We start from the raw sequence: 21444 nt of genomic DNA on the forward strand, positions 1-21444 counted from the left end.
AATATATCTACTTTATACATATACATATATGTTGCAGTAATACTTCTTCTGTCGTAGTGTGTATGTATTGGTTTCCGAGTTACAGTGCAGAATGTAAAGGTAGAAGTTAGCAAACTTATGTTTGAAGTTATTTTCAGTCTGAAGCTAGTTTGACATTTTTAGTTAAAGGAAGTTAGAGTCTGGTGATATTCTGTTTCTCACTGTTCATACAAGAGACACACCAACAACAAATTGATCTTTATAACTAGTATTGTCTGTTTAACCAAAGCCAACAGATGTAGCTTATACCATTGAGACCTCCATTGTTGTCTAAATACACTTCATTAGAATGAATATGGACGCTGTAGAGTCAGTCACACATTCACAGTCCTGCTTCTCTAAGTACTTACTAACAAATCAAGGTTGGAAAAATAATAATTCCCAACAAATGCACTTAAAGATTCAAGTTTTTAATTTATTCTTCAAAAATGAGGGGGGGGATATTCCCTGTGCTAAAATGCTTATTTGCAATCAATATAATTAGAATGATAGTAAAAATAGAAGATACATTTTCAAACAAAAAAATATATAGATACATGTACATTCAGTATTTTTTTCAGCATAGGTAAAATGTACACATCACATTTGTAGGCAGACAACATAATAATAATTTAAAAAAAATACTCACCCAGACACACACACATCATCCTAATGGTTACATTTGCGAAAAATTACAGTGCCCAGTTATTTAAGGAAATTGTTGAGCTTTTTTTTTCTTATTTAATTGAATATATATAAGACCTAATATATAAATTGGCTTGGGGTTGAAAAACACAGACAAGAAAGATAAGTTGGAAAGTACTGAGGGGCGGACAACACATATTGTTTTAGTCTTTTCATTGGACTTGTTAATAAGAAAAAATACAACTTATCACCAGCCATATTCTTTAAGTATGTGAACATTTTAAACTTTTAATAGCTTTGATTTATCAGTTCTGGATAAAGTGATGTTGATGTGGACCATTATGTAAGCACAGAAGCTCATACTTTTTTAACGCCTGCTGTTTGTGAATGTCATGGCTTTGTATGTCATCAAGCTAAGTTTTAATGGCAGCTTGTAGAGTTTTTCAGCAGATGCAAGGTGTTTGTGGGGCGTCTTTGTAGAGCATGACAAAGGGGATACAACCGTGTTGTTGAAAGGTATTGGTCTGATTTGTATATATGTTGTAAGAAGGTATGCTACTCAGTAGGTGAGTAGCATGAGCTGTGCATGATAGGTATGCATCGCTTTTTGTCTTTCAACCCTTTGAAAACAAAGCTATGTCTACTTATGACCTGTCATTACAGGCTGCACCAGTTGAGAGCAGTTTAGAATGTTTTTCCACTTTTAGACCATTCGATTTGAATAATTTCTGACAGGCCTGGAGCAGTAAAATTATACAGCAATAAACTACACAGAGCAGAATGTAACTGTGTAGGTTGGGAACCACTGGTCTAAAAAACTGTGTAGTTAAACAGCCAGCGAATCCGTCACATCCTGTGTGGATACAAAATGTAAGCTTGAAGAAAATCTAATATATTTGTCTTTATACGTATCAGTAAAATAAAACTGACATATGCGTTAAATGTTGCTGTCTCAGATGCTTTTATGTATTACCTGAAAATGATTTGCTGCTGTCGCTGTCACATTTTGTGTGAATGCTCTTTGTCAGAAACTTCTCTTTTCAAACTAGACTGGAAACATATGATTTTACATATAGTTTTTTTGCAATAAGTAATATTTAATGCAATAAAGTCATGAATACATCACGCTCCTCTCTATCCAAATTGATGTGTGCAGGAAGAAGCAGCACTAACATGAACCTATACTGTCATTTTCACACAGTATATACACATGCTGTTGCCAGTTTATTTAGTACACCTAGCTAAAGTGAATGCAGTTTAATACACTATATTACACAGATAGGTGTTCCTGTTATGTAGACCTTATTGATATTAACGGGGTGGACAAAATAACGGAAACACCTGTCAGAATAATGCAATTCAATTAAACAGCACCAGAAACAATATCCTCCAACATGACCATACAGTTGAATCAACTTCTCTCTAAAAAAGTACCAAAAAAAGAAATCATAACTTTCACTAAGGTAAAATGTGCCGTTGGACAGCATTAGTTTTAGCAAGGTGTACAGAATAAATGGGTAATACCACAGGCTGTTTTTTCAGAGGAACTCCAAGTGCAAAGAGAATAAGGTGTCATTGCAGAAATATTTATTGAAATAAATATGCAATGGATACACTTTCATATTATGTCACATAAATATTGAATTTAAAGGCCGTTCTTTATAAATTCTTCAAAATGCTTAAGATTTAGTCTCTTTCCAATTCATTAACTCTCATTACAACAATGCAAATACATTATTCTAATACAACTTTCTATCTGTAGCGACAGATCCTGGTCCAATTAATAATCATCTTACCTTATAATACTATATAATGTTTTAGCTTATGATTTACTGCTATCGTGCTGAATCGAGGGTCAAGGGTTCACGACTACTGCTATATCAATAGTACTCATTCATATAGAATATTGTGAACATTTAATATTTACAATCTCAAAAATGAGCGAATAAAAGCTTCGGTTATACTGTCAAAAGATATCTTGATATATAAAACTTTAGGATTTAGACAAATATTTAGCAGATTTAAGAGTAAAGCCAACCTCTAATATGCTTTCAAAGTCTAAACACCACAATGTAACTTGCTACTCTAGTTTGGTGAGAAAAATTAAGGGTGAGTCATGCTATTTCGTTACAATCATCCAGACACAGATTTAAATGTTATTCTGTACAAGGTAATCATTTATAAATCAAAGATAGATATTTAAACTTAGGAACAAAGTCAGTCTGTTTTCATATCATATATAAGAGCTATATTTTAGCAAATTCATATTACTGCATATGAAACAGTTTAACAGTTTGTTAGAGAAAATCTGTCATTTTAAATCTCACATGAATGTGTGAGATTGTTCGTTATTTTGATAATAAAACTAGTATGTAAGTCTTACGTGATATGAAAATCTCAGACGGACTTTGACAGTGTCATTAAGTGCTGAACAAGGAATGCACATAAAGATCCACAAAGATTTTTCTAAAATATATTAAAACAAAAGAAAAGACACACAAATATTCTCTTAAAGTCTTAAAAAGTACACAGTATTCTATTGGGTATGAATGTAGGGTTTCAGGGCATGCACCACCTGGCACTCAAGATGGTTTGTCACCTTCTTTCTTCAGACGGCTTCAGAGAACAGAAACAAAGAAACAAGGAAACACATTTTAAATGAGTTCAACTGAGCAATGTGTAATGATGTCCATCCTTTTGTCTCCATAGTAGAGACAATGACAACAACCGCTGTACAAATACTCAAGTATTATATTAGATGCTTTTAAGCACTGAAACATTTTTTTTACTTTCTGGTTTATTCCTCAGGTATTTGTTTCAGCCTGTGCACTAGATAAGATATTGAAAAACCTCACCTGTAATAATCTTCCTGACTCGGTAGAGGGCCTCCATGCAGGTGATGCCCATGCAGCCACTGCTGCTCCATAGCCATCCTCTGCAGCTCTGCAGACTGAGCATGCATGGCCTGGAGCTGGTGAGCAGCAGACATCTGAGGAATGGGTCCCTGTAGCTCTCTTGGATACGCAGCTGCAACGGAAAACACAGATACAGAATGACGACATTGGAGGAGGTGGACTCTAAAAATACTCAAGTTGTGAGCTACGAGTTAAGATTACGAACCAAACAGTGGATGGCGCAGCATCTCATGATCATGAGGAAGATCGCTGAGTAATGGGTTATGGATTGGGCCACCAGGGAAGGGGAACCGGGCCAGACGTGGTCCTGTTGCCATGGGGTCCATTAGATGATGAGGACTTGAACCTGAATATAGAAATAAATCATACAGTAAAAGCAGGTCAACTCCTCACCACCAGACATATTATTACTGACTAATTTACTTCTCAAAATCCATAAAGTCAAAACTCACCTTGACTGAGGAGATCCTGTTGGTGCAGGTGGAGGTGGGAGTGAATATGAGAGTGTTGGTGATGGTGCGGCGTCACATTGAGCATCTGCATCCTGACAGCGGGGTCTGTAGCCACAGACGCCATCCTCTCTGCGTGAAGCCGCTCTGCAGTGAGTCGCTCTGCGTAACTCAGCTCCGGGCGCAGCTGAGGTCCCGCCAGCATCATCCTCTCCCGCTCCAGTTGGTTCAGCCCCGGATGGAACGCTGTGAAGTGGTGGGGTGGCCCGGGTATGTGAGGCAGACCGATGGCCCCGTGCCGGGCAAAGTGCTCCATGGGGTTGGCCGAGGGGTGTAACGTTTCCATGTCTGGGGGCTTGACCTCGTAGCCAGGCTTCATCCTCTCTCGGAGCTCCCTCTCTCGCATGTTCCTGAGCTCTCGCTCTCTGAGGCTGGGCTCAGCATTGTACAGGCCAGGCATGTGGTAGGCCAGCAAGGGGTCGCCGGGGCTCAGTGACACGTAGAAAGGGTGGTTGCGGTTGGAGGGCGACATGACATGGGGTCGGGCGTATTCACTCAGGGTGCGCAGAGCTGGTGTATCGGGGCCAATGTAGGGGGGCACTGCGGCTACAGTGGTGGGAGGCTGCTCAAAGGAGGGGCGACCGTGGCCCTGAACCGTCATCTGAACATCACTCATACGACTGTCGTGGGAGGAGCTGGAGGCTCTCTGTAAGCAAAGACAGTGTGTGAGACAACTCAAACATGATTATTTATTTTTTCTTATTCCTAAAAAAGGAAAGAATGGACTCACGGCATTTCTGTCTGCCTCCCTTTCTCTCTCTCTCTCTCTGTCTTTCTCCCTTTCGCGTTCTTGTCGAGCACTGTGCTCAGCCTCTCTCCTGGACTTTTCAACAGCCTCCTCCCTTTTCTTGGCCAGCTTGGAGGATGAAAGTGGGGTGAAGAACAGGTCTGTTCTTGCACAAGAGTTGTAACCGCGATCCAAATGTTTGATAAACCTGAAAGAAATATAAGATTGGCATTCTTTTGAGTATGACTAATAGTTTCACACGAAATAGCAACATGATTCTTTCAAAGGTAGTTTTGGTTACAATTCTTGTCAGGTAAAATTACATTTCAGGCTCAAACTCTATGAATTAACTAGTTTTAAAGGAAAACAAAAGCAAATGCTGAAATTATTTTCCAATATTGTAAGTAAAATGTGACCATAACTGGTAGGATTCTCAATAATAAAAGTAACTGAAACAGAGGCCTCATCTGCATTCAACACTGTGGTAAATCTGATTTCACAACAATACACAGGAATGTTTTCCAAGATAAGAGAGACACTTAAGACACCCTAAGAAAGAATGTCCGAGGACGTACCGTGCAGACTGGCTGGCATGGCTTGCCACGCTGACTATGGTGGGCTCTGGCGAGGGACTCCGAGGTGGAGATGGTGGGCTCTCAGCCTCTTCCATCTCATCCAGGGGCTCTTCTTTAATCTGAATTTGACATCCTCCTACCATGGTGCTCGGCGAGGGTCTCAGAGGGAGAGGCGGGTATGACGGCTGGAGGCTCGGGACAGGGCCAATAGCAGAGGATGTTACAGAGGTGAGAGGGTGTGAGGCTGCAGCAGGTGGATGAGAGGAAGTCATGCTTTTTCCAGGGTGGGTCTGCACCTGAGAGATCACTGGAAGGTGAGTAGGGAGTGACTGCATTGGCAAAGGCTGTGGCATCAGCTGAAGAGGGGGAGGGGGGGCACCCGGAGGATGCTGGTTGGGCAGAATATTGAGTGGCTTTAAAGCGGGAGGAGGGGGAGATTAGAGGGCATCTGAGGGAAAGGTGAAGCAGACTGATGTGGCATCTGTTTGTGTGAAGGTGGAATTGGAGTGGTGGGAGGAGGCTTGATTTGTGGGCCAGATAGCGGAGGCTGGGGGAGCTGAGACTCCCTAAAGAAGGGTGTGGGTCGCTGGGGGGCCTGAGGTGACGGGCCATGAGGCTGCAGAGGCTGTGAGGAGTTGAGAGCAGGTGGGACCGGAAATGCTGTAGAAAGAGGAGAGTCCTGACCCAGTGCTGATGGAAGAGATGGTGGACCAGAAAGAGAGTGAGAAGCGGGCTGTGGTCGGCTGTTTGGGCCCGCTGGGGCAGCTGACTGACCAGCAGCTGGCTGAGGGGGGTCTGGGGAAGGAGAAGGGGGGCTCTGAGCAGGATCAGCAGGGGGTTGCTTTGCATTGGCTGAGGAGTGATGGGATGGCCCTGAGAGGGGAGGGCCTGTGGGACTGGTGTGTCAGCCAACACAGCAGCAGGAGCAACGGGCTCCGATGGGACGCCGTTCGGCTGGGCAGAGGAGTCAGAGTCGCTCTCGTTGCCCTGCTGAGGGCTGGGAATGCTGGGAGAGGAGCTGCGGTTGTCCTGATCGATGTCTTTGGTGTCACTGCTGCCGTCTTCCTGAGCACTGCGGCTTTCTGAAGAGCTTTCCTCCTCTACCTCGGCCTCTCCATCTGACCGTGAGCTCCGTGGATCCTGGAGGAACAAACAAATAAATAATGTTAACAATTCAAGCAAAGAATTATTACTTTGTCTGACCTGCGACCCAGATATATATATATATATATATATATATCTATATAGAGGGTATATATATAGATAGATAGATAGATAGATAGATAGATAGATAGATATATACGTAAAATACGTACAGGTTGGCAGGCGTACAATGTGGTAGTCTAGTCACTGCAGCAAAAACAAGTTTTTACCCAAATGGTGTTTGACATAAGTGTTCCCTCTCACCCGTATCTTCGGCCTTTTAGGTTCAACTTTCTCAGCCTCGTCAGGCTCCTGAGCAGGACTCTCCCGTACACGTTTTGTTGTCTTTGGTGACGTTACCTCCTCTTTTATCTTCTGTGGACACAGCATGACATTTACACAGTGGTGTTAATTACTGCCGGAAAGAGGTGATGACTGACACAAAACCTGAGTAAGTGAATGACAAGAATCCATGGCTGCAGAAGTATTACATGTATTCTCAAGGGACACATTGTTTATATTACATATAATGTGCGTGTATTGTTTTAAACTAAACTTTCATCAGCTCAACAGCTGAATTCTTTGCAGATTTCCTCATCACAATAGTAAGCAAACAACCCTGCTGGTCTGATGAGTTAATGTCATACAAGTGCAACATGTACATGTATATGAAATGTTTAGAATATGTTTACCTTGTTCGTCTTCTTGCTGGATTCATTCTTATTATCTGTGGAAGACGATCTCAAAGAATTAGAGGTTGTCACACTCGGGGAGGGCTGGCTACTGGACTGATGATCCTCACTGGTGGGGGAACCTGTGAGCCGCCTGTGGCCACTTCTTAAAGATGACAGCTGCTATAAAAAATATATTCAGAAGTTAATATTTTTAAAACACATGTAAGGAAACTTTGGAGTCACTTTTTAAATTTCACAAGAGGCCAGATATATAAATCATGAGAGGAGCGAATTTATGCGTAAATCGACTTCTATTATCTTGAAAAAGTAAACCAATTTTTCAGAATGCAAACATTCATGTGCCTCAAAGGTGTACTGCAAATATAAATGTAAAATGAAAGACTGGAATAAGTTCTGCCAATTTATTTAGAGACCCTAATAAAATCTCCTGCGAGCCACCTGTGGGTCCCGACTCAGTGTTTGGGATGTATGTACAAGATATGTACCTAGTAAGTAAAACATTTTGACAGATTACATAAGGATGTGAAATCTGTTGTTTATGACATCTTGACTGCAAACTTGCATTTGCACAGAGATTTTCTTTTGAATGTTAATTACTAGAACTAAAGATAACAGTGTGATTGATCTGTCAGCCTCAGGCTTACAGGTGCTCTGCTCCTCCGTGTCCTCATGCCATGCTTGCTGTTCACCTCTTCTTCCTCTTTAACAGTTTTAAACATGAATGGGGCGCCTGCGGATTTTGGAGCTGGCGGCAGACATCCATGTTTATTTTCATATGTGCGACAAGTCGTGCACAGCAACGGGTTGTCTCTTCGCCCCTGGTGCCAATCCTTTGAACCTGAATAGGAAAAAACAATTTAGTCACCAGTTTTCAAAACATTTTAAAGCACCATCAGGTATTGTCAACACATTAAAAGGCTTTTACAGAAACCTGGAAAACATTGGTATTTTTTGAGATACCAATGAGATAGCAATGTGCCAAATCGGATAAATCGCAATTAAAGACATGCACTGACTTGTTGTACCACAGTGGCTGCAGCTCTTGATTTCCTGTTCACTGTCTTCACTATCAAGATCATCCTCACTGGCAGAACTCGCATCCACTGCAAAGGAAAAGATCAGGTTCAATAAAGACGTACGGCTCATATGACTGACACGCTTTATACGAATTGTGAACATCTGCATGAATAGGGGAAACACAAAATGGCCACACATTACTGAGGAACTCTTAGTGCTCACCTGAGTAATTTCGAGATGGGGTGACAGGAACTGCAGCAGAGCGAGTCTTCGCTTTGCGAGAGGACGGCTGTCTGCGTTGCTGTCGATAAGCTCTTGTGCCTGCAGCCTCAGGAGTTTTCTTCCAGTGGTAATAGAAGGTGATCAGCTCGCCCTGATGACAAGAACACAGGACTTTAAGGAACAATCCAAGTTATGTTCTAATGAAAATAGCCTTCATCAAAACAGAGCATGCATTGCAAATTGTTCTGTACGCAAAAACAGTGTTAAATTACAGTCTTTTTGGTGGGCAGAAAGTCCTTCCGGATCCGAAAGAAATTCTTTCCATACTGTCTCAGACCTTTGATGAAACGTTTCTGGGGGGAAAAATGAGGGAGGGTAATGGATAAGATTAAAAGATAAAGGCTTGAGTATAGATCACGATAATCTTGTGATTTATAGCAGCATTTGTTAAACAAGTACTAGACTGATCTACCATTTAAAACTAAGGTTGGGGTTAGAAATCTGTATTTTACTGCAGGCTTGTAGCAAATTTTTGTGAAAAAGTTGAGTAAACTGCCAATTTCTGATCAGAGAACTATATTTTACACTCACTTCACCTTTCAAAATACTAAGCATAGTTAAAACAACATAAATCTTTTACATCCTTTTTTATCACAGATGATTCAGCCACCACAAACACTGTTAAGGACCAACAGTGACTGACATTCAGTGCAGTACAACTAGCTTAAGGTGTCTCACCACATCATCCTCCGACCAGCATTTTTCAATAAGCTTTGGCAGAGGCTTCTTAACCAGACGCTGGAGAGCTTTTGCTGCATCATAATGACTGGCATGTAGCTACAAGTGAGAAAAACAAAGAAGTTTGAAAATCTGCAACGCCTTTCTTTTAGTTCTCAGACTTTACTGGATACTGATGAATATAATTCAAGTTGTGCTGCCCACCATGTTGAGTGCATTGAGCGTGGTATCGTCACGGGAGGCTGCTAAACATCCATCCTCTGTTGATCCGCCATCGCACATCCCTGCAAACGCTGCCATGCTCCTTAAGAAACAACAATGCAAAATAAATATTGAGGGTGCAATTCTCATTACCCTGTCAAAGAGCCAGTAAGTAACACATTGTTATTACTAAATTAGACCAATTGATCTACTATGCTATTTTAACAAACCGTTAAGGGATATTTGCTTACAGTTACACAGTGAGGGCAATTCAGTAAAGCATTAAATGGCATCTGAAACTTGTTCAATAAATAGATGGCTGCAGGTTCATTGTCGGAGTATATTGTACAATTATTTAGGATAGCTGCTAGCTTTTATACACGACTAAAGCCTGACAACCTTAAGTACCAGTGATTTGAAGCAGTATAGTACAAACACTGACCTGGCAGCTCTGAGGTACATGAGAAGGTCACAGTCATTGACCCCAGGCGTCCACATCAGCTCCTCATTCTCTGCCTGAGTCTGTAAACCAGGAGCAGACCGCGGCTGCAACTCTGGAAGTTTGGCCTGCAGTGATACCAGCAAACACTAATTAGACCACCTCAAGAACTGCAACTGAATGTCCTGCAAAAATGTATGTTTAAAAGGGGAGAATTAAAGCGCTAAATCACAAATATTCACAAGGTTCTCAAGACTTCTTTTTTGGAAAACAGTCCTTTGCATTAAGAGTCAATAATGTGCACTATTACAATGTGTAATGAACGTATTTAATGGATAAAATATTTTTTATTATAATCAAATAGATTTTGCTGCTGTTTCGTGAGAGTACCTGCTAGTATCTGTTTCACACTGAACACACTGAACAGGCTGGTCGGACCAGTTTTAAAAAGGAGCTTAATAGGCCACAAAGACACTCAGCATGCACAAATACTTCTTAAACATAGTTGTCCTAAAAGTGTTTCTCCACCACCCACATTATAATAATTAAATTTGACTTCTGGATATAGATATGTATAAAATATTTCACTACTAAATCTGCTTCAAGTTTGACATAGATCAGTTCAAGCAGGGTGTACCTGATGACTGGGGCCAACTCTTATCTCGCCCTGTGTGCTGTTCAAGCTCCTGAAAGGGGGGGGGAGAAAGAAAGCACCACATATTCACCATATGCATACATAATCATTTGCAAAGCTCCAGTTTTAACATTGGCAAAGAGTTAAGAATCAAGCAAAAGTAAACGCAGTTTAGTTCACACGGTTTAACCCTTTCATGCATAGATGTCACTACAGTGGACAGCTATTCAAATGTTGTTTTCTTGTATATGCATGGGGCTTTGATGGCATAGTTGCACATCAGCCATTACAGTGAGCACTATTGTAGTGGCTGATGTGCAACTATGCCCATGCATATATACAAGAAAACAACATTTGAACAGCCGTCCACTGCAGTGACCTCTATGCATGAAAGGGTTAAAGTCAGTCCACCATATATGAACTGTGAATTAGCAGGTGACGTATGATCGATATGTGTAGAAGTCGGCTGTCAGAGCAGCCTCCCTCCCACCGCACAGTGATTTCAGCAGCAGAATAACATCCCGCCCCTCCGTCACTGTGAGCCAATCTCAGCTGTGACCTGCGACGTTTCCTTTTTATTACATGAATGAAACCCGACGCTGGCTACCGCAAAAGACTGTCAATCAATCAAACATGAGCTGCTAAATGTTCCTTACGGTCACCATTACGAGAACAGTGTGTGCTACTTTACAGACCCCTCACAGGTTGACACGAGCTGGCCGACTCGCGGCTAAGTGTTCGCTAAAGTGTGCAATCAATAACAATCAAAATTAAAAATAACTAATGAATGTGAATGTTTGCACCCGAACCATGTCTCTGACACACACACACACACACATAGCGACAACAACCAGGGGCACCAAACGTCAAGTCTGCAGGGAATTAAAATGATGCACAACGTGAATCTGCTTTACTGACATTATTTAACACAACAGCTGCACAGATAACCTTAAACTACACTCTCGTGTCCGTCTTTAACCAGGAGCTACTCGCTGCTAACGAGGCGGCACCACCGAGGCTGTGCTCGGGCTAGCCTGTTAGCCAGACACGAACTTCGTGACCACTGACACTCCGACTATTTCACACACACACGGCTCTCAAAGTCGGGCTGCAAAGCGCTCAGAGAGCCGCTGGATAAACACGAACTACAGGTTCAAACGATGAGTGAGTCGAGTTACCTCCGCGGACTGAACAGGTCGTCCATGTCGAGGGATGTTTGGATGTGGCTTGTTGACACTACGTAGCGCAGTGGGCGATACACACAAAAACTATGCGAAGCCCCTATTACATGGCTATTCAAAATGGAGGCGGTGTAGTGGAGCGAGTCAGTCTATTTTTTTTTTTCTCTCTCCCAGTGCAATGACCTCAGCAGCCACAGCTAAGCCTTCAAAGTTGTCTGGGTGTACATGACTGAGCATGTGCTGCGGATCAGCGGCGGCGGCGGCGGCAGCAGGAACCGCGGAGGCTGCTGCTCATCATCAGCTGCTGCACACAGGCCTCCGTGAATCAAACAACATATCATACTGTGTGTGCTGCTGTGGTTAATAAACATTATTATGTAAGACGTGACATTCATCTGCCGGCGACAGAAACAGGCCTGTTAATGGAGGACTGTGGTGGAGAGAAAAACACTGACTGACAATATACCCACCCTTTTGTCGTATTTGCAGCCCGACTTGTTTAGGGTTATTGAATATAATATATATATATGTGTGTATATATAAATATATACACATATACATATTTATAAATACACATACATGCATATACATTTATATATATATATGTGTCGTTATGTATATATATATATACACACATATATATATATATATACATATATATACATTTATATATGTATGTATATATACACACATATACACATATACATGTATACATATATATATACATGTATACATATATATACATATGTATATATACATATATACATATATATACATATACATATGTATATATACATATATATACATATGTATATACATATGTATATATACATATACATACATATATATACATATGTATACATATATAACTACATATATACATATATATACATATATATGTATATATATATATAATACACATATACATATATATATACACACACATAGATAAAAAATACTCATACATAGATAAAAATACTCATACATATAAATACACATAAATATACATATGCACATATACATATAAATTCACACACACGCACACGCACAGTGGTGTAGTGGTTAGCACTGTCGCCTCACTTCCCGGGCCTTCTGTTTGGAGTTCGCATGATGTCCCAGTGTCAGCGTGGGTTCTCTCTGGGTTCTCCGGCTTCCTCCCACAGTCCAAAACAACATGCTACTGAGGTTAATCAAAGACTCTAAATTGCCCATAGGTGTGAATGTGAGTGTGAATGGTTGTATGTATTCTATATGTGAACCCTGCCTCCGCCCAATGACAGCCGAGACCGGCTCCCCGCACCCCCCGCAGACCTTCACCAGGATAAGCGGTTATGGTTAATGAATGAATAAACAAACAAATATACATATATAGACACACACTCGTGTATAAATATATATATAAAAAATATATATATATTATTATATAATAAAGGTTTCACATGTCCCTTTTTATCTTAATATATAATAATCAGATTGAATTTTCTCCTTGTTTCCATTATTATAAATCTAAGCTGGCGAAATAGTCAAAAGATGTGGGAAGTCAATCTCCTTTAAGAAAACCCATCTACCACCAGAGCAAATTAAAATGAAACATGGAAGAAATAAACACAACACATTCTGTCACTAAGAGTATTTTTTATTAACCGTCTCCAAATGCAGCTTTTGTGATTAGTTTGTGAGTGTTGTTAATATTTATTACTCAAGATATAATCAGGTCTATTATTTTACTCCACATTAACAAACATGGCCGAATACAGTAGAAGACTTGATTATCAAGTGTTACAGTTTCAGTGACTACAGTAAGTTCTCTCTATAAATTACACCATCACTCTACTTTATCCATTATTGCTTTGAGAGGTTTTCAATTTTTGTCCGGTGGATTGTTATGCATTTATGTGCATGAATCCATTTCGATGTAAAGGAAATGATTAATCATCATTTACTCGGACAATGGTTTTCTGAAGTTCTTTCCAGCAAAAACAGCCTTGTCTCCGAGCTCCTCTTCGATTCTACAGTAAAGAAAAGTTAAAAGTTAATTTCCTCTTTTTAATGTATGCATTCATCTTTCACAACAAGCAGGTGTTTCCCCCTGTATTTAATTACATTAATAGTTTAACCTTAAATCTAAAAAGCCCAACAAGGATTTGAGCTAAATACAGACACAATGCCGTTTGAAGGATCAGAAATGATACAAACTGAGATTTATGCACAAACCAAAACTACTAAAACAGTATAATTTATGTAGCTTTCATTTTATACAGCACAAGTAAGTAGTTGTAGTTAAGCAGAAAGGAATTGGGGGTACTTTATTTGACAAATCAAAGAACACCACATGAAAGGTGACAGTTTTACTTTAAAAAATGTCACGAATGGAATAAAATTACTTATTTTGTATAAGAACAAGACTTACCTCAGAATCTGATTGTATTTGGCCAAACGCTCAGAGCGACAGGGTGCCCCAGTCTTGATCTGAAAGTGACAAAATGCGAACAATGATTTCAACCAAAGGGATTCAATTTCTCCATTAAACTTGGTCAAAGTCATTGTAAATCCTTTCTCAGAGATTTCATATTGGATTTTGATTCAATGTGTTGCTTCTTCAGTCTTTTATCAAAGTAGTCTCTACAGTGGTAATCATTTCCCAATGTGAATATGGACAGAGGCGATAAATCAATATGTATGTCATAAATGTCTAATTTAATACGTTTTCAAAAGACACACTCATTCAATAAACAAGTTTTATTTTCTGATTTTACCTGTCCAGTGCACAAGCCGACCACCAAATCAGCTATGAAGGTGTCTTCAGTTTCACCAGAGCGATGGCTGACCATCACACCCCAGCCGCTCTCCTGAGCCATCTTACACCTGAGAGGAAGACAAATGGGAGAACATCAACTTGTAGACATTACAGGTCATTGCATGGTATCAAGTCTAAATTAAAAAAATGAACCGCGGTGTGTTGACTTACGCTTGCATGGACTCGGTAACTGTCCCAATCTGATTGACTTTAAGCAGCAGGCAGTTGCAGGCCTTCTCCTCCACAGCTTTGCTGATGCGTTTAGGGTTGGTCACTGTGAGATCATCTCCAACAACCTGGATGTCTGTGCTTCCTGTGAAGTTAGACCAGGCCTCCCAGTCGTCCTGGTCAAAGGGATCCTCGATGGAAACCACTGTGAGTGAAAATATGCAGACATTCCTCATTAGATAGTGAAAAAGATGATCAATATGGCTTAAACTGAAATATTTCTGATCACGTTTAGCTGATGTTCAAAAGTTCCTTCCAGACTCAAACAGATTGACCATTTACAGGTGTCACTTTACCACAGGGTTCCAATAATAAAAAAATATATATATATACACAAATGTTTATGGTTTAAAAGGCTGCATTACAGTGAGTACACTTTTCTAAACTTACCAGACTGTTCTAGCTGTTCTATTATTTGCATTCACTTACTTAGTCATTATATCCACATTACTGATAATTATATAATCACAATTTCATTGTGTAAATACTTTGTAAAGCATCAATGATCAATCAAACAATATCATTACAATATTGAAAGATGTTTTTAGTCTAAAATATCATGATATTGGATTCGCCCAGACATCAAGACAGCTCTATCTTACTGTACAGGGTTATTTCTTTGTACAAACAAAGAAGATTGAATTAAAGCTCCTGTTGAAATTTGCAGTTGCTTGAATTGAGTCAGAGCACGAACCTGTCTAATCTACATTTTAGCAAGTGCTTTGGTTAGGTGTTTAAACTTTCATATCCTTTAAAGACTTGAGCTCATGATACTGAGTGCTCTCTATGATCTATTTGAAGATACAAAAAGTAGAGATGATCTATGAAAATTGCTGCTTTTGAAATCAAGGATGAAACGAATGTTTGATGTAGTAAACCAGGGTATAATAGTACACAATTGATTTGTGTGGCCCTCTAAGAGGATGAGCAGATTAAAGATAAGAAAGGCACCCCAGATAGTTACAGAACAGCCAGATCCCTCCGCTTCATGAGATTATGTTGGAGCTGACATTTCTATTATATTGTGTGTCCTAATCTCCGCCTGCTAAATAATGTGTAAAATGATAAAATGTCTGAAGGTTACCCGGATAATCCTTCACAAAGCTCTTGTAGAGATCAGCCAGCTCGTCAGGAGTGATGTAGCGGCTCGGGTCGTCAGGAGACTTGAAGTCCAGGTCGTATTTTCCCTCCCTGTAGAATTCGGATGCTGCCACGTCCATGCCGATCACAACCTCATCTGTGTATCCTGCTTTGGCGATGGCCTCCTTTACCAACTCCAGAGCTGCAGAGTTAAAAAAAAAAAAAAAAAATCAATATGAAAAATCTGAGTTGCAGAGTATCACCTATTATGATTTACGCTTGGACTGAGCACCACTGAAAACAATGCATGATAATGATGATTTCCACACTGGCTAAAACAATAGAAACCCCTAAACACTGAAATGCAATCCAATACGACATTCCTGTAACAAATATTACCTAAAAAACTAAGTTTTAACTGTTGACTCCATTTCATAACGATGATTTAAGAGTAATCAGTATTTATCTTGTGTGTGTTTTGCATTATTTTGTAAGGTCTCAAATTTCTGCTCCACCATGTATGTAAATTAAGTGGACCAAATATTAGAAAATGCTTTTCAAGAGAACACACTCATATTACAACACCACTACCAACTGCATTCTCAAAGTTTACCATAGATAGTCTCAATTAAAAAAAAGGATTATAAGTAGGATTGTATGTATAACTGGGCTTGTGTACTACCTTATAATGTGCACTTGTTTGTGTTTTTATGGTCACTTATGCCAAGTACACACTACCACACACTGCCATCTGACGACTTTCAAAGTCGTCAGATAGCACAACTTGTACCTGCTGTATTATAATCGGGAGACTTGAAGACAGGGGGTCACACACTACAAGATCTTTCTCACATGGAGGAAACGCTGATGAGTCTGGTCTCTAAACTACTTTGTCACAAAAACGGCATATTAACATGCCCGAGACAGGTTTTTTTTGTATAACTTTCCTTGTAGTCATGCTCGTTGATGTTGTCATTGGCACATGGGTTCACAAAATAGCCTGTTTTCACATGTCTCCGCTATTTATAGCCAGTTTCCTCTAGGTGCAACAATCATTTTGGTCTGTCTGGCAAATGCATCACATACAGTAAAGGTTTATCTTACAGCTGAACAGTTAGGTAGAACCTTGAGCATATTTTTTTCAGTCTAAGCATTTACAGTGTTTTTTTTTTTTTTTTTTTTACTGGCTGCACATTTGGTTTATAGCAATGTGATAAAAGTAGTTTGACTTCACACTGGGCAAGTTTTTTTGGAAAGGAACCTGAAAGCTGTGCTAATTTTGCAGTTGTAAGGAACTTTGATTCATCAGTAGGTCAAATTAAATAATCCTTCTTACATACCTTCTTTGTTCTCCAGGATGTTTGGAGCAAAGCCCCCTTCATCACCCACATTGGTGGCATCCTGACCATATTTCTTCTTGATGACATTTTTGAGATTGTGGTAGACCTCGGCTCCGATGCGCATGGCTTCTTTGAAGGTGCTCGCGCCAATGGGCAGGATCATGAACTCCTGCATGGCAAGCTTGTTGCCAGCATGTGAGCCACCGTTGATCACATTGAAGGCCTGGAGGAGGAGAGAGAAACAAGAATTGCGACTTAACAATGAATTGGAAGGGGAACTGAAGAATGTGGAGCGAAGAAAACAGGAAATTAATGCATTTAATTTGGCACACAGAACCTCACCGGCACAGGCAAGATGACCTCTGGGTTTCCTGCTAGGTCAGCAATATGACGATACAGGGGGACACCTTTCTCTGCTGCACCAGCTTTGCAAACAGCCAGGGAAACACCCAAGATGGCATTCGCTCCAAATTTGGCTGTTTGATAATAGAAAAATGTCAACATTATTTCAATCCATCAGAGCAGGTTTTTAATTTGTTAATGCAACCGCCAAATGAAGGTCAATTTTTAGCAGTGGTGGATCAAATCTGCAGCCCATCCGCGGATTTGTCGAACAGGGAAAACGGCACCTCTAAAACACGCTTAGTAAGGGTATGATTGGATAGAGCTACACATTAGAAAGTTGCTCGCAACTGCTTTATGAGAGCAAATGTATTGGCTGTTGAATCTTACCTGTTTTGATCGAAAGTTGAAGTTCACCAAATTCTAATCAATAACCATAAATGAAAAGATGCCCAGGCCTAATATTCTCTGTATAAACTGAAATTGATGGTATATTTTTGGATGGAGACAGGCGCATTCATGTACGTGCATGCATGTTTATGCATGTGTATGGTACCCTCCAACCCCTGAGAAATAAGGCTCCCCAGAAAGTTTAGCTTGTTTTTTCTGTTCCCAAAAAGCCATGGTGTAATTCGTACTATGGAATTTACCATGCATGTATTGTTTTTGTGTAAATATATCAAAGATTGAATTACAGCATTTGAGACATTAAATTATGTGAATTTTAATCCTTCATTTATTTAGTGAAATAATTTCAAAAGTGGCAGATTAAATATTTGAGTGGCAAAAAAAGCTTTCTTTCCACAGCTGCAGGTAGTGAAAAAGTTAATTTCAGACCCTGACCGAAAATCTGCCATAGTCCAGATAGTTATGAAGACACCATTGCAATGTGCATGGTTGTTTTACATTAAACAAAACAGTTTGATTATTGTCACTTACATTTGTTATCTGTGCCATCCAAGTCAATCATCATCTGGTCAATTCTCTCTTGCTCAACCACAGATACATCCTGAGGAGACCGAAAGAACAAGTTGTGATTTAAATCGGCACAACAGTGACCAGTGAAAACTTAGTCTGTACAACATTTGGGAAACAAAACACAGACGGAGAGTGAGAATTATCTTCTTACTTGGCCAACAAGTGCAGGCGCAATAGATGCATTTATGTGTTCTACAGCCTTTGAAACTCCTGCAACAGAAATATTAAGTGTTATTATTATTTGATAACAATATGGGCAAATCTTGTAAAGCCAATACTAAAGACAGATTTAGAAACACGTGCAACTTTGATTTCACAATCACAGAGACACGTGCAAAAGTATTTAATTTATAATTTGTTTTAGATGAATAAACATAAATACTCTCATTCAACCAATCAATAAAGTTTTATTTCACAGTCAATCAACAGGCTTAACATCACTTCTGCAGTGTGAGCATGCTTTATGGACAATTCACCATGCACATCCTTTCTGGTTGATTGCCAAAAGCATTCAGTGATGAGTTGTTATGTTGTCATTAATTATTCTACCAAATAAATGGACAAATTTTAGTTTTTAATTGAGAGGGACAGGCAACAGAAAATCACTAACCCTTTCACATCTGACAAAGAGAAAGAGAGAAAATACAGAAATATGTAGAAAAGTATAAATGTAGAAAATATAGTGTTTTTCCTTGAAATTGAATTTGCTTTGAACTGCAAAGGCAACAAAGGTTTTTTATATTTGGAGGTAAATATCAAAACCACACCTGTCCTTGAACTCATTTTATGCTATTAAAAAGGAATAACTCAAATGGCATACACACCTTTTCCAAGGTAGCGAGACTTGTCATTGTCCCTGAGCTCCAAGGCTTCATAGATTCCAGTAGACGCTCCGCTTGGTACAGCTGCCCTAAACAAGCCTGTGAAATGTAAATGGGAGCAGAGAGAGGACATACGAGTGGTGACATGACAATCACTAAATATGATTAAATGAATATTGTTAATGAGCCGAATGGGCAATACCTTTATACATTTTATAACAAGTCATATCGTTGCCTACCTTTGTCAGTGTAAAGGTCAACCTCTATGGTGGGGTTTCCACGAGAATCAAAGATCTCTCGGGCGTGGATCTTGACAATGGACATGGTGTAGGAACTTAATGAGACAAAGAAGATGAACTTATTACTATCTGATCTGACGATCCTCTGACCAAAAAGAAAGATGCAAATTAAAACTCAATGCTATCTTAAAGTCTTTTTTTTTGTCACACCTCTTTTACCCTCTTTCGTCCTTGTGGCTTACTCACAAAAATATCCTGACCTAGCTGCAAGCTTAGGCGTTCCAACAGCCATGCTACCGACTAATTGGATTAGACCTTCTCATCTGATTAATCACATGGCAGTAAGGATGTAGAAATTGCTGCATCTGTCTAATTTAGGCTGGCACATACAAATAACCTGTGTTGCTGTAGTAAAATGTTTAGCAATTTAAGTTCTGGCATGGAATCATGAAGATGCATTGATTACAGAATTTATACCATAACAAAGTCCCTCTGCCTTTCCAGACCATGATATCCACAATAATCCCTCGCCTTTGCATGCCAGATAGACAAGCAGCTAACCACCAATGACTCTTCCTGTAGACCTAACTGCAGCCCAGAGACCAAAATCGTGAAGGAAACTGCAATTAAATGAATTTGATAGGAACACTCTTCCCTTTCATTCTTTAAAAAAAAAATACACAAACACCAAGAGCTGAAACAATAAGGTGATTCAATAATAGTTGAAGGACAAAATGAACTATAGCCATGTTGATAATAAGATAAGATAATCCTTTATTAGTCCCGCAGCGGGGAAATTTGCAGGCTTACAGCAGCATAGAGTAAAGTGCACACAAGAGACATAGTAGAAGAAAGACAAGATAAAAATAAAAAATGAAAATAAAAAAACAAGTATTATAAATAAGCAATAAAAAAACAGTAGAAAACCAACAATAACTGAAATATTATATTTACAGACAGAAAAAACTATTTTAACTATTATTGCACAGATAATAATAATCTATATCTATAATCTATTATTTGCTCAGATTCTATTAATTGTTTGTTTATCAAACGAAAATGACAACATTTTATTATTTCAAGCTTGAAAATAATCAACTGATCAATTGATAATGAGGCTATTTGCTCATTCAGTTGTATTTTATAGTATACCCATTACACATTATGTAAAGATAGACTTCAGCCCTGAACACTGTCATAGTTTTGCAAGTCACTAGTAAGTCTCAATTCTTGGCTATTAGATCTGACAAGTTAATACAGGAGCAGAACCAAGTAGGATAACAACTGTACATGTTGAGGTACGCATGAGGAAATGTAGCTGTTTTACTGCCGAAAGGAATGGTTGTAAGTGTATAATATTATTGACGCAAACTGTCGGACCACTGAAACTTCAAGCCGGGTGTGAACTTCTCCCACTGTTACCCAAACCCCAAACACAATGTTTCTGATTACTGATTTGTTTGGTTGCTGCAAACATTAGCTCACGTCAGCGGTGACTTACTTAAACCTTGAACCTAAAATCAGAACAAGGGCCTGTTGCGACACTTCGCCCTTAAGGAGAAACAAACAAATTATATAGTAATGAAAACAAGGAACAACACAAAGAGGTGACTCTACCTTGTTGTCAACAGCAGACAAATTTGGACAACTCGGTTGAAAGTCGAAGGTAACGGCGTTCAAATGGACGTGCAAGTGTGTCAGCGATTTACAAGTAGAAAGTCAGCGAAGAAGAATTTATTCTTCTTCTTCTTCTGCTTCTTATTTCCGGCACGTTTGACGCTTTGTGGGCGTGTTGCTGCCCCCGTAGGTCTCAATGTGAACTACATCACATGAACAAAACACTAATCTGAATGGATGTATTTGTAGGTTAAATAGATTGCTGGGATTATGGGTTAACACAACAAAAGTACTACATTTGCGTCCAAAATAAAGGAGTCGTGTAAAGAAATAGGGGAACTAC

The 21444-nt window shown here is 39.5% G+C and overlaps 2 protein-coding genes across 2 annotated transcripts; both read right to left on the reverse strand.

Annotated features, from left to right (window-relative positions):
• Positions 1-1783: 1783 nt before the first annotated feature.
• On the reverse strand, positions 1784-11976 carry rereb (arginine-glutamic acid dipeptide (RE) repeats b). Its single transcript, XM_054617328.1, is given in 19 exon segments — positions 1784-3279; positions 3519-3690; positions 3784-3924; positions 4031-4733; positions 4818-5022; positions 5390-5825; positions 5828-6229; positions 6232-6529; positions 6797-6907; positions 7225-7386; positions 7872-8065; positions 8244-8330; positions 8467-8617; positions 8739-8819; positions 9205-9303; positions 9409-9508; positions 9848-9972; positions 10482-10530; positions 11657-11976. Coding segments are annotated over 19 exon segments (3576 nt in total). The 5' UTR covers positions 11683-11976; the 3' UTR covers positions 1784-3245.
• A 1298-nt stretch (positions 11977-13274) lies between these two features.
• Positions 13275-21221, reverse strand: eno1b (enolase 1b, (alpha)). The gene is made up of 12 exons (XM_054616149.1): positions 21102-21221; positions 19485-19579; positions 19249-19344; positions 18576-18634; positions 18386-18455; positions 17447-17580; positions 17105-17327; positions 15769-15966; positions 14628-14829; positions 14416-14524; positions 14070-14128; positions 13275-13668 (listed from the first exon to the last, which is right to left on the reverse strand). Exons 2-12 carry the CDS (start codon positions 19567-19569, stop codon positions 13599-13601), a joined length of 1305 nt encoding a protein of 434 aa, XP_054472124.1. The 5' UTR covers positions 19570-19579; positions 21102-21221; the 3' UTR covers positions 13275-13598.
• Positions 21222-21444: the final 223 nt, after the last annotated feature.

Source organism: Anoplopoma fimbria, chromosome 17, assembly GCF_027596085.1.
Source record: "Anoplopoma fimbria isolate UVic2021 breed Golden Eagle Sablefish chromosome 17, Afim_UVic_2022, whole genome shotgun sequence".
Taxonomy (NCBI): Eukaryota; Metazoa; Chordata; class Actinopteri; order Perciformes; family Anoplopomatidae; genus Anoplopoma; species Anoplopoma fimbria.